General features: G+C 53.0%; 2 protein-coding genes across 2 annotated transcripts; both read right to left on the bottom strand.

Moving 5' to 3' along the window:
• Positions 1–864: 864 nt before the first annotated feature.
• M406DRAFT_339190 (uncharacterized protein) lies at positions 865–3636 on the bottom strand (the record flags this gene model as incomplete). The annotated part of the gene is made up of 9 exons (XM_040921428.1): positions 865–897; positions 931–1322; positions 1397–1540; positions 1609–2083; positions 2481–2599; positions 2678–2749; positions 2823–3087; positions 3156–3311; positions 3394–3636. 9 exons carry the CDS (start codon positions 3634–3636, stop codon positions 865–867), a joined length of 1899 nt encoding a protein of 632 aa, XP_040776809.1.
• A 6635-nt stretch (positions 3637–10271) lies between these two features.
• M406DRAFT_329707 (uncharacterized protein) lies at positions 10272–11243 on the bottom strand (the record flags this gene model as incomplete). The annotated part of the gene is made up of 2 exons (XM_040920456.1): positions 10272–11097; positions 11182–11243. The coding sequence occupies 2 exons, from the start codon at positions 11241–11243 to the stop codon at positions 10272–10274; spliced, it is 888 nt and encodes a 295-aa protein (XP_040776810.1).
• Positions 11244–14303: the final 3060 nt, after the last annotated feature.

Genomic DNA, 14303 nt, shown 5'->3' on the forward strand with positions numbered 1-14303 from the left:
TCTCTTTTCTTTTATTTCAACGGCCGTTGTTAATGCCCGCGACTTCCTTGGCCCGATGGCACAGTATCTCGTGCACAGTCTTTTTCCCGCCCAGGGGTGTCAGCACGGCCTTCCGCGGGCGCGGTATCATTCTAGTTCACTTCTCTTAGTCGCCAGCTCCAGTCGCATCGGTACGGCTGATTGTCCATGTTTGTACATAGCATACGAAGACGAGGACGAGGATTTAGGACATGTCAGCTTTCAAGAATGATACGGAAAATAGTTTGTAGAAAGAGAAAGAGAGAGAAAATGAGAGAGAAGGGGAGGCGCGCAAATTTGCCGTTGTTCACCTGCTTGCTGCTGATGCAGGTCGCAGGCGCTCGCAATCGTTTCAGTCCTCACACAAACCCGTATTCGTACGGGTTGATGGAGGACCAATGGGGGCACATATCTTCAAACAAGGGATAGGAAGGATGGAGGAGAAGCGAGGGAAAGGCACGTGGGATGAAGGGGTAATGAAATTCCAGATCCACCAGAAGGAAGGGTGTGTAATGTTTCCCACGCGGAATAATCCATTCTCCCACTCATATCTCATTTAGACAGACATGACTGATGCTGTTGTTGTTCACCTCAAATCGTGTAGACCCCGAAATCGGCTGACAAGTACATGATATACCACCAAGATCACATTTTATGATTGCATTGTAGTACTAAGTCCTACAGAGTATAAAGGAGGGTATCGTGCAGCCGAGATATGAACGAAGAAAGAAGGAGAAAAAAACAGAAAGGGATGGGAAAATCCATCCATTTCTTCAGAGGAAGCTTCTTGCGACAATCACCATCAATCACCACTAAGCAGTACAGCAACTCGCAAATCAGCCAACTTTACACCCGCCTCATGGGATCATCCTCTCGTTCCTTTTGTACAAACGCCTCCTCCGTCTCCTTGACGCTCTCATCATGCGGCACCTGTGGCTTGTCCACGTGCCGCCAGAGAATGTACCTATGAATAAAGTAGACAAACTGCTCCAGGCCGTACAGAGCGTGTCTTTTCATCGGCACATTAAATACCGAGTCCAGCTCCTCCAGCGTCTTCTCCTTGGTTTCGGGCACAAAGAAGAGCACGAGGAAGAAGCCGATGATGTTCCACCCGGCATACCAACCAAACGCGCCTTGTGGCTTGAACGCTGACTGCATCGAGGGCCATGTCACAGATAGGACAAAGTTGAAGAACCAGGTCGTGGCGGTTGCCAGTGACATCCCGATGGGTCGAATGTACAGCGGGTAGGCCTCGGCGCTGTAGGTGAAGGGCACAGGACCCTCGCCAGGAGAATACACGACTCCTGCCAGCAACAGAATGGATCAGTCTCGAGGCCACATAATTCCGCCCGATGCCTTCCGTTCATAAGGTACTTACCAAAAAGATAGATTCCCAGGGCGATACAGGCGATTCGCGCGGTTGAGTCGGTGATCCAGAAACTGAATCCAGTGAATAACAGAAACACTGCCATTAGTGGGAACGTAGTCAGGAGCAAGTTACGCCGCCCGAAAGTGTCGATTGCTGACTCAAAGTGTTAGCAATGAGCTAGGCATGGAAACTGAACTTGGAAGGATTAGGGCGCTACTGACTGTAGATAGCTGGTATAGCAAACAGAAAGTTGACGATGCCAAAACCGAGAGACGCTGCCAGGGCAGACGTCTCGGTAAAGTTTGCATCCAAGAAGATTTCTGATGAGTAATACGCAATTACATTAACTCCGCAAAGCTGCTGCATGAACATCACGACCTCCGAGGCCAGCATAGCGTTCCTATTACGTCGAACGGTTAGGATCTCCTTGATGCGGCTGCTCTTGCCGATAGACATGGCTGCCCGCTCAGCTTCGAGGCCAACATGCATGTAGAAGAGGTCGCGGGCGGCTTGGATCTTGTGATGGCGGAGCCTGCAGATGGCCTTGTAGGCATCATCGTGTCTGTCCTTGGTCAAGTACCAGCGTGGGCTTTCCGGGTAGAAGGGGATCAGACAGCAGACGACGACAGCAGGAATCATGGCGCTCGACATCATGAGCCGCCAGTTCAGACCCAGGGCGATGCCACGGTCAGGGACCTGTACACACCATCCAGTCAGCATGTTTCGATGCTACCCCTGAGGTGTGCAAGGCAGCGAAAGACAGTGGCGGAATGGCAGTGAAGGAAGGACAGTGGGGGTATGGGAGCTGGAAGAACGGCAGATGGAAAAAGGGGAAATGGGAGAAAAGCAATTAGAGAAAAGGCAGATGGAAAGACAGGCAAAAGAGGAAGGACAGTGGAGGTATGAAAGGTGGAAGAAAGGCGGATGGAAAAAAGGGAAATGGAAAAAAGAGAGATGGAAAAAGAGAGATGGAAGAAAAGCAAATAGAGAAAAGGCAGATGGAAAGACAGGCAAAAAAAGAGGAAGGACAGTGAAGGAAATGGTAGTCAAGACAGGACAGTGAAGGAAGGGCAGTGAAGGGAAAACTGCTCACAAAGTAGAAAGCGAGGTCGGCAACATAACCCATCATAATTCCGAACGCTGTCCACATCTGCCACTGCATCACCAGAGCTCCTCGTGTCTTGGGCGGAGCGCATTCGGCAGCAAACATGGCTTCAAAGTATTAGCATTCTGTACGCTCACACAGAAAATCTCTACTTGTGGTTGGAGAGTTGGAGCAGTAGTACTCACGAGTCGTAGCAGACTTGGGTCCAATTCCGAGACCCAGGCAGAAACGGGCGATGAACATATGGTACCAGGTATCTGAGGGAGTAAAGAACATCAGCACCAGCACGCAAAGCATAAAGACAAGAGACTCTCAGGCCTTTCCTCTTACTTGTAAAGCCCTGCCACAGACAGGCCAGAGCTGAGATGATGCAAGCAACAAAGACGGTCCCGCGACGGCCGAGTTTCGCATTCATAGGCTCAGTAAGCCAGCAACCGATGAAGGCGCAACACAGGTACGGGGCGCTGTTGAGCAGTCCCAACAGCCAAGTGTCACGCTGCGAAGTCGAATCACCGATGCCGAACTGGGTCTTGTAGAAGCTCTGCGCACCGTTGACGACTGTTTCGTCCATTCCCTGCACGGCAGCACAGAGGGCCTGGAGTGATAGAGAAGGAGGGTCAGCATACTGCACAGCTTTCCCACGGTGATGGGCTCAGTACTTACACAAACGACAACCACCCCCACGAGTGTCTTTGGTAGACTCTTGTATTTGTGATCACGCTCGAGTTCGAGGCCTGCTATCTCTTCGGCTGTGAGACCCGAGATATCATCCCATTGGAAGTCGTTCCCAGCGATCAGGGCCCCAAGTTTGAACACCCTCTAGTATGGCGTGTTGTCAGTGAATCGCTACTATCGGACTCCCAGGTACCGCGAACAGACTCTGAGCAGGAAAAGAGCGTACCCGGTCTTCCTCGTTATCAAACCCATGGCGGTCGCAGTAATCTTCAGACATGCGTATCAGGTCTTTCTCGCAGACTTCTGCAAGTGGATTCTCTGCCTTGGCAGAGGCACGACGGCGGTCCGCAAGACCATCGCCCGCAGCGTTGGTGGGTGATGAGGCTGCAGGAGAGCCAACACGATCCAGATGCTCAATGTCGGGCTTGGAGCCGGCCGAGGACGACCGGTGGCGTTTCTCGTCGGCCATGGTGAGCAACGCCTACCGTGAAGGAGAGCTCGTTCGTAGTAAGTATATAGGACGAGGGAAATAGATTATTCGTATAGGGCCTAGCTGGTCAAAAGGTGGTGTTCCCTTAGGCTGTGCCGGTCTGGCTATGCTGGCGCCGAGATCCGTCGAAGCTTGCCCCAAGACCACAAGAGGAGTCCCAAGTCACTTAAACCTTCAAGATCACGGGGGGTAGTCAGGCACATAAGAAATGCCGTCTTGGATCTCAGGGAAAAGCAAGACAGACAAGGAGGGAGGAGGGGATGAGTATTTATCTACTTGCCGAAAACCTTACCTCTGCCATCCTCTCAAGGTTGGCTGGCCAGCCCATCCGCTATGGTAAGAATTATCAATGATCCAAGCCACAGAGGCAGGACGCTTAGGAAAAGCCTCTGTCAGCTTAACCACACACATGCTGTCTGCGTATGGGCAACGCGGGGCAGATTGGGGTCGATCCCGGATGCATGCTCTTGTCGATCTCGAAAGAACACTGCCACTACAGCGAAGAAACCTCGAGGCACCCACGATGATCAACTCGGGGTGTCCGGTGTGCCTCGTGTCCAGTGCCTCCCTGTCGAGGTGGTCAAGGGCTGATCTCTGTGCAACGAGCAGTCGAGATATCGCGTCTCTCCAACGGCCACTACAGTGTTTACCCCGCGATCCCATGATATCAGAGCCTTCTATGTGTGGCCCAGCAGGACGAAGGATCTGTTTCCCGGGCCCTACGACGTCATTGCGCCTATTGGAGGGGTGGTGGCCAAGCCCTACAGAGGGAAGGAGGATGGCTAAGAGACGTGAGTCGACAGCATGGGAAGCTCTCTCTTCTGGAAGTGATAAATGACAAGAACGATAGGAGGATTACTTGCACACGCAACCTTTAATCCCTCCTCTCTTTCTCCTCTCGACCAGTGCGGTCTGATCGGCGGGGTGTTGGATGATGTTTCCCAAGGTGCCCTTGGTGGTGGTGACGTTACGACAGTGGTTTGCCAACAAGGGGTTGATCGAGCGCTGAAGGGTCCAAAAGCAGGGGTACAGTAGTCGAATCCACCCCCGCAAAAGGCTAAATTAGCGCCTCGACCAGAGGGACGACAGGCTGGGGTACAGTGATGGAGTGACCCAACAGAGCCAGGTAAAAACCTTTTCTCCAAGAAATCAGTGTGATGAGAATTGCTTCCATTGAAGGTGGTGCATTCCAGAAGAAAAGTAGAAAAGGAGGAAGCCAGACAAGCCTACGCTACTAACTGAGGCAATCCAGGCACGCACGGGCCAGCGAGTTACGAGGCCCTCGAGACAGTCACTACCCCTTCCACAGTTACCGCCTCTCGACAATTAATACCTAGTAAGCACTCACGGACTGATCAGATGGTTGTAAATAATAATATAGTCAACCAGTCCCTACACATTCACCTCAAAAAAAAAAAAATAAGAAAGAGAGAGAGGGGGGGGGTGGAAAAACTGAGCCTGTTGACCAGTACTCAGTCCGTCCTACAGAGCAGCACAATACTAGTGATGATGGGCAGGAACAGTCCTTGGGTAAAAGCAATCGAGAACAATGATATGGGGCAGCGTGTCTGATCTACTACCCAAAAGCATCTGACATTCGTAGCATGGCTAGTCATACACCTACAATGAGCCGAACCTTTGACCTGCTGGCCTCATTGGGGTTCCAGACATATGTTTATATTTCACTAATATCAATTGTCGAAAAGTCGTCATTCTGCTCAATGTCCCTTCGTCTGTCAATGAAACGGCCTGGGCTTCTACCAAATAATACTCACACATCTGGCACGGGAATCTCAGATCTTCCCATTCATCAAGAGAGTCGTGTGCCAAAATGATAATCGACCGATCCCACCTTCAAGCTGATTCACAGTACTGGCCCTGGCTCAGTCAGTCACACATAGGTGGACATTAGTATAGGGCAAAGAGACCAGAGAAGCCAAAGTACAGCCTCGCCGTATTCGAGATGCCCGTGCCAATGACATCACTCACACATCCACCACTCGAAGGTGGTCATCACAAACCCTTCCAAGCCTGACTTGGATGCCCCGAAGGATTCCTGCACAGCGGGTAAGACAAGCAGGAGGATGGGCAGAATCCTGCCGATCCGTTTCACACTATCCACGTAGCATAGCACCTTCAGGTACTCAGTAAGGGTCTCAAGTCAAGACAGTCAAAGAGTATAACAACAGCCCCCAAACGAGATCAGCAAGGACGAATGGGTGAACCGCCAATGGTGCCTTGGAAGTGCCAAAGCCATTCATCCATCGGTTTCGCCGGACTTGATTCGCAGAGCGAAGACGCAAGTACCTGCTCGCTCCCTGTTTAGTGGACCAGAGACCGCCGTCTGTTGTCTCATCATGACTGCGTTCCATCGTAGTGGTGTTGAGGATATCCCTGGTCGTACTGTTCAGCATAATCTCCTCCCGCTGGTATACATTGACCGCCTTGTCGATATGAAACAGATCTCCCCCTACTCTGTAAAATGTCCCTTTTTGGGGCAACTACTCGCTTTGAAAGACCAAGTCTCGGGCGCACTGCCGCCATGACCGGCTTACCTGACGTGGGATGCCAAGCTTCTTCTGTGCGACCACGCCCGAAGGCCGTGGTCCTGTCTATAGAAAAGATCTCGATGACATTTGTGAATCTCAGGTCCCCGCCGTTTATCATAGCTGACGACTGGACGCGATACCTGTCTTGTTGCGTTGAAAATGTTTGGCAGGAAAGACATGAACTTTCGTATTTCGACATTACTAGCCTTGCGCAGTTATTACTGATTGCTCCATCCAGTTCCTCTGGCTACTCCTCCTCATATCGACCATTGATACAAATATTTGGGGACCAAAGAAAATAGAGCAAGAGAAAGAAGAAAAAAAAAGAGGAGAAAGGGGAGGTGAGGTGATTTCCACCAGATGCTATATGAAAAGTCCTTAATTTTGCAAGACTCTTCATGACCGGGATTCCTCTTTAGCTTTCATCGTCCCATATCATAATCATAAAGCGTACAATCGTTACTGCATGCACAATCCTGCGGGTGTCAAACAAATGAAAAGTACATAACATGATTATGAGATCCCACCCCTTTGCTCAGTTCGCGGAATGATGCCTAGAATCTCTCTTCGTAGCCGTAGTAGGAGTACCTCCAAGTACCGCCGTGCTCTTGAGGTATTCGTCCCACGTCGGGCCTTTTGTGTCAGGAAGCAACATGCTCCTCCTCTTTGACGACCTGCTCGTGCCGCCGCTGCCACTGCCACTTCCATCATGGTCGCTCTTGTACCTCGATGCAGACTCGTCCAGGCTGGGCCGTTTGTCCCGGTACTGCTGACTGGGATACTCAGCGTTCTTCGCATCCCGCAGGCCTTTCCCGACAACAGCCTGGGGCGACACGGCCAGGTTCTGAGCACTCCCGATCGGCACTGAAACTCCGACCACAGCGTTTTCTGCTGCTGCTGCTAAGGCGGATGCGCCCGCCGACCCATGGAACCGCTCGCCGCCACCGCCATGGTCGCTGCTGCGATCGAGACCAGACGGCGTCGAATGGCTGTAAGGGTTCCGCTGAGGGCTACGATTCTTCCTGGCCGACGCCACCGACGAGGTCCGGCCGAGGGAGGCTGTAGGTGCTGCCGCTCCCCAGGCTTCCCTAATCGGGGTGCTGCGGCCATTGATGTCGACTGATGTTGGACGTGTTGCCTTGTGCGGCGTCGGTAGCGGTGGCATGGGGTTGCGGCGACTTCGATCTTCTGGGTCGCGGTCTCCTCGGGAGCTGTTGGCTGTCGTTGACGGCGTTGTCGTCGTCGAGGCCCTCCGATCCTTATGAGAGCTATTGTTGTTGTTGTTGCTGCTGCTGCTGCTTGGCTCCCCCCCTTGAGCCTCCCTGGCCGTTGACTCCGGAACGTATCGTGCGTGACTGACGACGCCTGTCGCGTTCATCGAAGCGCGTTTGTCTGAGGCCGCTGTGACGATGATGGGCGCCGGTCGTCCAGCACCAACAGTAGTAGCTCCTTTCGACTGCGATGCAGAAGAGCCCTCGATATCCGACTTGAAGTCATTCATTGCCTCGTCCACGAGCCGTCTTGTCTTTCGCGATGCCTGGTCGGGAAACAGATACCGTGAGATCTGCTTGGGGAGCCTCTCGGCCTTGCCGTCCAGGAGGCTGTCGGCTTCAAGAGGCAAGGCAGAGACGACCTTGTCCAGACGCTTGGCTTCCTCGTCTGGGTAAGCCTGGATCATTGTGGTGAGCCAGTGTACGAATCCCTGCGGTGTCAGGCCCGGTATGGTCGGGAGCGACTTGCCATCCGCCTGCACGAGGAAGTACTGGCACCCGAGATCCATGTACAGTCTTCCCAGCGCCTCGTTGAGATCACTGGACCTGCGCGACCCGAAGAGGTTTGCAAACGGGAAGCATTCTTTCTCGAGGCGGTGGTGCGAGTAGAAGGCCGCCATCTTCTCCGGTATGATGACTATACTCTTCTGAGGTATGAACTCTTCGACGATGTAGTTGGCCAGACCGCGAACCACATGCTCCATGCGCTTGGTGTGAGAGCCATCCTTCTCAAAGAGCACACCCCACTTCTTGTCAATCGTCGTAAGTTCCGGGCCTGCACGGACAGGAGGCTTGCGAGTCTCTTCAGAGGAATATGGGTCGGGGACGGCTGGTTTTGTCTCATCGCTGAAGCGGACGGTCGATGATTTTGGAGTGGTTCTTTGCTGCTGCCCAGTCGTCGGCGACGGCGTTGAGCTCGGCCTTTTCTCGATGGTAGTCTTAGGCGGATACGACGAGAAAACTACCCCCTCTGTGTTCACGAAGGGCTTGATAGGAGATGATGGCCTCTCCCTCGCGGCTGGCGGTCGTGGGGTATGGTCTTCGTCTTCGTCTCGTGGGTCTTTCACAGCCTCCTTGCTCAGCTGCTCGAACTCCTCTCGAATGATCTTCCGCAGTTCCTTTAGCAGCTCCGGAGACACTGAGTTCCCGGAAGCCTGGGTCTTGGCTGCCCCGGTGGCAGTGTACTTCGTTGCTTCGGTCAGCCAGGCTGGGTCGGATATTTTTGGCGCTGTGTCACAATGAAGACTGGCCTTCACAGCCCTCGTGTGACCCTCCGCCGCCTTCTTCTTCGTCTCGTCTGCCCGCCCATTATCAAGAGGGATCTCGCCTTGCGATCGCGGCGACACATCTTCAGGGGACTCGGTTATCCAGGCTTGAGGATGAGAAGTCGCGTCCCAGTCCGTGGGGGTCAGGCTTGGTCGCCTCACACCTTCCTTGGGTTGGCTCGATTCATTGTCGTTTGCTCTCCACATTCTCTAATCTGCTTCTTGAGGGTTGGAATTGGTATACAAATTGGACTACGCACACATCATGTGTTTGCAATGGGGAACGATGCGCTTAAGCAGCTAACATAAGAACGAGCAGTCTTGAGAATGATTCGAGATAGTAGGGCCTTGATGAGCAGGAAGGAGGGGACTATGCCAAGGCGAGCACAGAATAAGATTATGCAACCATGACAGAGGATGTCTTGAACACACGAGATATCATAGAAAAGGACATGCGAGACGAAGTCAATATGATTTGTTGCCCAGCCCGTGATGACTGACTGGGACACAAAGGAGCCTAATTTGTGGGGGTCAATCAATATCTGGAACCAGCGCGAGATCTTCGGAATATATGAGTTGTCCTGGCCCAGGGCACATGGCTAGCCCGACCTACTTTGTCAGTGTATGCGTGTGTGTGTATACGCAGTCCCATCATGGTTGTGAGCCTCATACAGGTCGGGCGTTGACCGCCGCCGCCACCCGCCCACCACCACCACCACCTCCCAACGTCATCCAGCGCGGGAGGGACCACCCTTGCTGATCAGGCCTCAACACACACACTTAGACCCCACCCTGAGGCCTCGACAACACGACGCCAGATGCTGAGGAGTGTTGCACTACACAATTCCAGGTCATCGCCGTGGAATCGTATGGATTCTGATTATCGAGGACTGTCGATCCTCGCGGGCGAGCGCATGAGAACGCCTGATCATTGCAGTGGCTTGATTAAGGTTCATGCCGGCAACTAGCTGTGGCAATATAGGCCTCCTCTCTTGTCGCGATACACAGCAGCAGCAGATACACTCATGCCCACCAGGTCCCTGCGGTCGCTACCAGCGAACACCAACGACGGACGGCATTCCTGACACAAAGCCCAAATACACGACTCCGTAAGGGACATGAGCTGCTCGAGATCTGTCAGCTTCCCTCACCAGGGAGACTGAATGATCTGCAACCGTGTTGGGTGCTCAGGAGAGCAGACATAACAAAGCATGTAACGATCTTGGACACTGATAGAAAGCATGTAAATAACCCTTTCTGAATTCAACGCCATCTACCTGCCGGAAAAAATGGGACCGATACCTTCCACTAGAGGGGGAAATGAAATGTACCAAGTTGTTCAGCTAGAAGAAACTGCTTCCTGTCTGAAATACCCACTCCGTTGACTCCAGTAATTGACTAATACGCAAGGCATGTCGCCTCGAGACTTCGCCAGCCGAGCCACTTCCCAAACCGGCCGCAGTCGAGGACCAAAAAAGAAACCAGGAGTCAGCGTATTCCTCTTGTGATCTGTCACGCTGTGCAAGAGCTTAAGCCTCATCCTCACTGTCGTCGGAGAAGTAGACACGTGGGCGTGCGCCCTCGGCCGGCTGGTTCACCAAGTAGCTGGGTGGATCAGGGACCATGCGGCGATTGTCGAACTTGACAAATCCGCCGCGACGGGAGACGCCCTTGATAGAAGGGACGCCGGAGGTGTTATCACTGTTGCTGATAAGGGTCTGAGTCCGCTTGTGAATCTCGCCATTGTGACCATACGCCGTGTAGATTGGCTGGCGCGGCTGCTGGTGGTAGGAGCTGCTGGTGACCATAGGGGTAGAAGGAGTGGAGGACGGATTGTAGGCTGGAGAGGAATGGCCGACGCTCTGGTGGCGATCGTTGTGGGTCTCGAGGGCGGTAGACGTGAGGATGTGGTTATAGCCGCACTCAGTAGTGTTCGAGGTGCTGTCGTTGATGCTCATGGACGCCAAGTCGTCCTCAAAATCCTCCTCTTTGGTCTTGTCAAGCTTCTCGGCGTCCTGGAGGCCATAGCGTCCGTAGTCTTGCTCGTCGGGAGCGCGGGGGGCACCAGGAGCAGGGAGCGGTTCGGTGCCAGCCATGTCGGCTTCCGTCCAAGCAATGCAATCGCGGCAGCGGCGAGAACGGTTGGAGGCTTTGCGGGATGCGTTGCTGAACTCAGAGAGAGGCTTGTACTCGTCACAGTCGTCACATTTAAGCTCAGTAGCGGTGCCCTGGATGTGCTTGCGGCATCTCAGCTGGGCAGGGCGACCGGCCCGCTTGGCATCACGATACTTGTTGAGCTGGTTCTGAGAGAACTGATCCAGGCGCTCGAACTTGTTATCGACTGTGCAACGAAGCCTGAGACAGTGCAACTGTCAGCGTATGTCTTGACTTCGAAGGAAAAAGAAAGAAAGAAAAAAGGCGAAAGCCTGTCAGCCTTACATCTGTTTGGTTCCAGCTGTGACAACGAAGTCGTTGATGTCGTCGGTGCAGGAGCCCGGCATCTTGACGTTTTTCGTTCGCTGAGAGCTGAAAAGACTGCTGGTCTAAAAAATGAAGGCAATCTTCCTGGCCTTTATAGGATAGAAGAGGCCCCAGCACTCTGTTAGCAGGGAGTGCTGCCAGGGGAACTGCAGCAGGCAAACAGAGGAGCTTAAAACGTGAAAGGGAAAGAGGATTGGATTCGATTGGGAGGACTTGACAGACTGATCAGTGCCAAAGGAAGATGATGAGGTAGAGGTAAGAGTGCTGACTGCCTCAACACTCAGTGACACAAAGTTCAAAGAAGTAAGGCATCAGATGAAGGAAGGGAAAGTTGAGCCTCGGGCGAAGCCAGCAAGATTGCCAGCAACTTTCCCAATGTGAAGGAAGGGGCACTGATAGAGGGGAAAGACTTACCTGGAAAGAGCTCCACTCTCGTATGTATCGTTGCCTTTGAAATTGCAGCTGCCCCTGTTAAGTTGCTGGAAGAAAGCAGCTCAGTGATGTCTCTCAGCTCACAGAATGTTGGAAGTCTCTGGGCAGAGGCTTGAATGGTGAATGATAGACTTGTCTGTTTGGCAACTGTTAGTGAGAGACAACAACAATTGGGAAGAAAGTCCAGAAACAGAGCTTAAATCAGACTGTTGAAGGGGCAAGATACAGAAAAGTTTTCTTCCTTTTCTTCTTTGGTATTGTATTTATCGTGGGGACAGACAATAGATGCATGTGACTCACCCAAGCAAGCGTCAAATTGTCGATGGTACAGATCTGCCAGCTGTAGAGTATTGCAGGAGCTGCCGCAAGCTGGAGCGATACCTGAATGTTCTGATCAAGGGGGCGCTGAGGGTATCTAGTTCATTGCAATAGCATTCAACACACAATCACATGCTACCTATGGGTGGCATTACATGTGATACTGCCATGGGTTGGTCTAATGGTGCGAGAGCACCAGCAAACAGGCAGACATAGGAGATGGTGAAGCAAGCAGGCAAAGAATCTGGGTAACATATCGAGAGAATGCACGGTGACCAAGTGCCATGGCTTTATTGCCTAGACCTTACTTTCTCTACTGACAGTTTGAGTCTCTCAGAAAGAGGTGATTCACATATTCAGCAATCAGGCAAGCACTCTTGCAGAGAGGATTCTTGGATCCTGTTGAAGGGGTGAAGCTTAGACTGGCAGAATGCCCCAGCTTGGATCGTTTTCCGTTTCCCCTCTCCGTTCCTCTCAGCGAGCGACTCTTGACGTTCAAGCAGCCGCGCTAGATGATCTTCCTGCTTAACTCGCAATTTGCATCGGTGGCCGCCTGGGTCCAGAGCCTGTCCCTCTCACCCAGATGTCCCATCTCAGGAAACACAAAAGACCACGAGCAGTGTCCTTGCCTGCTGTCCCAACATCCAGGACCATTGCCTCCCTCCTCCATAATGAGAGGAAGCAGTCCTTGCAGATGACATCCCATCCTCTCCTCATATCAGATCATGACTGTCGAGACACATAACCACATCTCCATACTTAGGTGGAGACTGCAAAATCGCCAACTGTGTTTCTGCCAGCGACGGCTAACTTTGCCACAGGGGTCCGAGAGATTCCATGCTGCCAAGAGCACGTTGCGAGCTGTCACGCTTGTGGCGCTCCTAAGGAGATAAAAACGAGGGAGAAGACGCATACCTACAGTTCAGGGAAGAGATCAGCTTGCTGTTGCCTTGCTTGCAACTTGTGAACACCAGCCTTGGCACGCCAGATGACAGAGCGTTGAAGAACGAAAAGGCGCCCTGGCAACCGCGTCGACGAGGGTCGTCCTTACTAGCAGACATCGCTCAACGGTCACGGGACCACATTCGACCATGATCTGTTCCCGTATTCGATCCACTGTAGGGCCTTCCTCGATCCTCAGCGGAGACGAAATCGACATTCTCAAAGTCTCGAGGTACATGCGGTATTCTTGTACATGGGCTTCTCCACTCCGGCCTCACCCTGTACTGTCATGAGCTATTCACCAATGCGATCAGGATGTCCCAATGGGGGCATCAAGGGCGGACCCACTTGGGAGAGATGCAAGATGCCCCTATCGTCGCCACGTGGAATGGGGATTGTCAAGTCGGTGAGCGCGCAAGAACACCCTTTGGGGGCTGGGCTCGGCCGGGGGTCCCCATTCTTCACTGACCGCCCTACACGCCGGCCTTGTGCGCAAGGCGGTCAGGGGGGGAGGAAGCTCCCGGCTGTGTTGCCGAGCAGACTACTGCAGATCTGGTGTGATTGAGGTGTCCAAAAAGACAAAATGGTTAAGAAAGGCCGCAGTCGCAGTCCAGCCACCAACATTACGAGGCCTTCCAGCGATCGGTTTGTTGTTTGGCGGCGCAAGTCGCGGCTTTCCAAGCCAACCACGGTCTGCTGACGAATCTGCTGGCACAAGATACTGCAGCGCCAGCGAAGATTGCGGGTCTCCATGGACGAAAGAGGCAAAGACCGTATGACTCCCCTCTGCAAAGACTGTTCGACGACGGGCCGCGGCTGTCGTTTTACCATACTGTACATGGTAGAATTCCAACGGGCAACGCCCGGGGAAGCGCGGTGCGACCGAGATTTTCAGACGCCGAAAACGAGCCAAGCGCGATGGGTCGCTCAGGGTCGGAATGCCCCCCGACCATCAACTAACAGGCCCGGAATGATTCAGGCTGGGGCCGGCTCCCCCCCCTTTTTTTTTCCCTCTTATTTTTTGTTCTCTCTTCCCTCCTAGCTCATGTCCAAGGGTGGGCGCGTTCTTCTCTTTCCGAGCGACTGAACGACATGGTTATTGATTGACTTGCTGAACTTTCTTTCTACCGAGTGCCCAGACACCAAATCATCACATGGCATGAGTCAGTTCGATTGGTTCTTGGGCTAACATGCGACGAGTAATCTTGATGTGGAGTATAAACCTCTGGGCAATGGCTGTCCTGCCCTGTATGTTAGATTTGGCGCCCCGAGGGTGCACTGAGATGAGACAGACTTTGGTGGTTGTGAGGTAGCCAATGTCCGGCGAGACGACACACCAGCGGTCTCGTCCCCTGATCTTACCATTGGCCGGCGTTGCAACCCGACGA

This window comes from Cryphonectria parasitica (assembly GCF_011745365.1).
Source record: "Cryphonectria parasitica EP155 unplaced genomic scaffold M406scaffold_4, whole genome shotgun sequence".
NCBI lineage: Eukaryota > Fungi > Ascomycota > Sordariomycetes > Diaporthales > Cryphonectriaceae > Cryphonectria > Cryphonectria parasitica.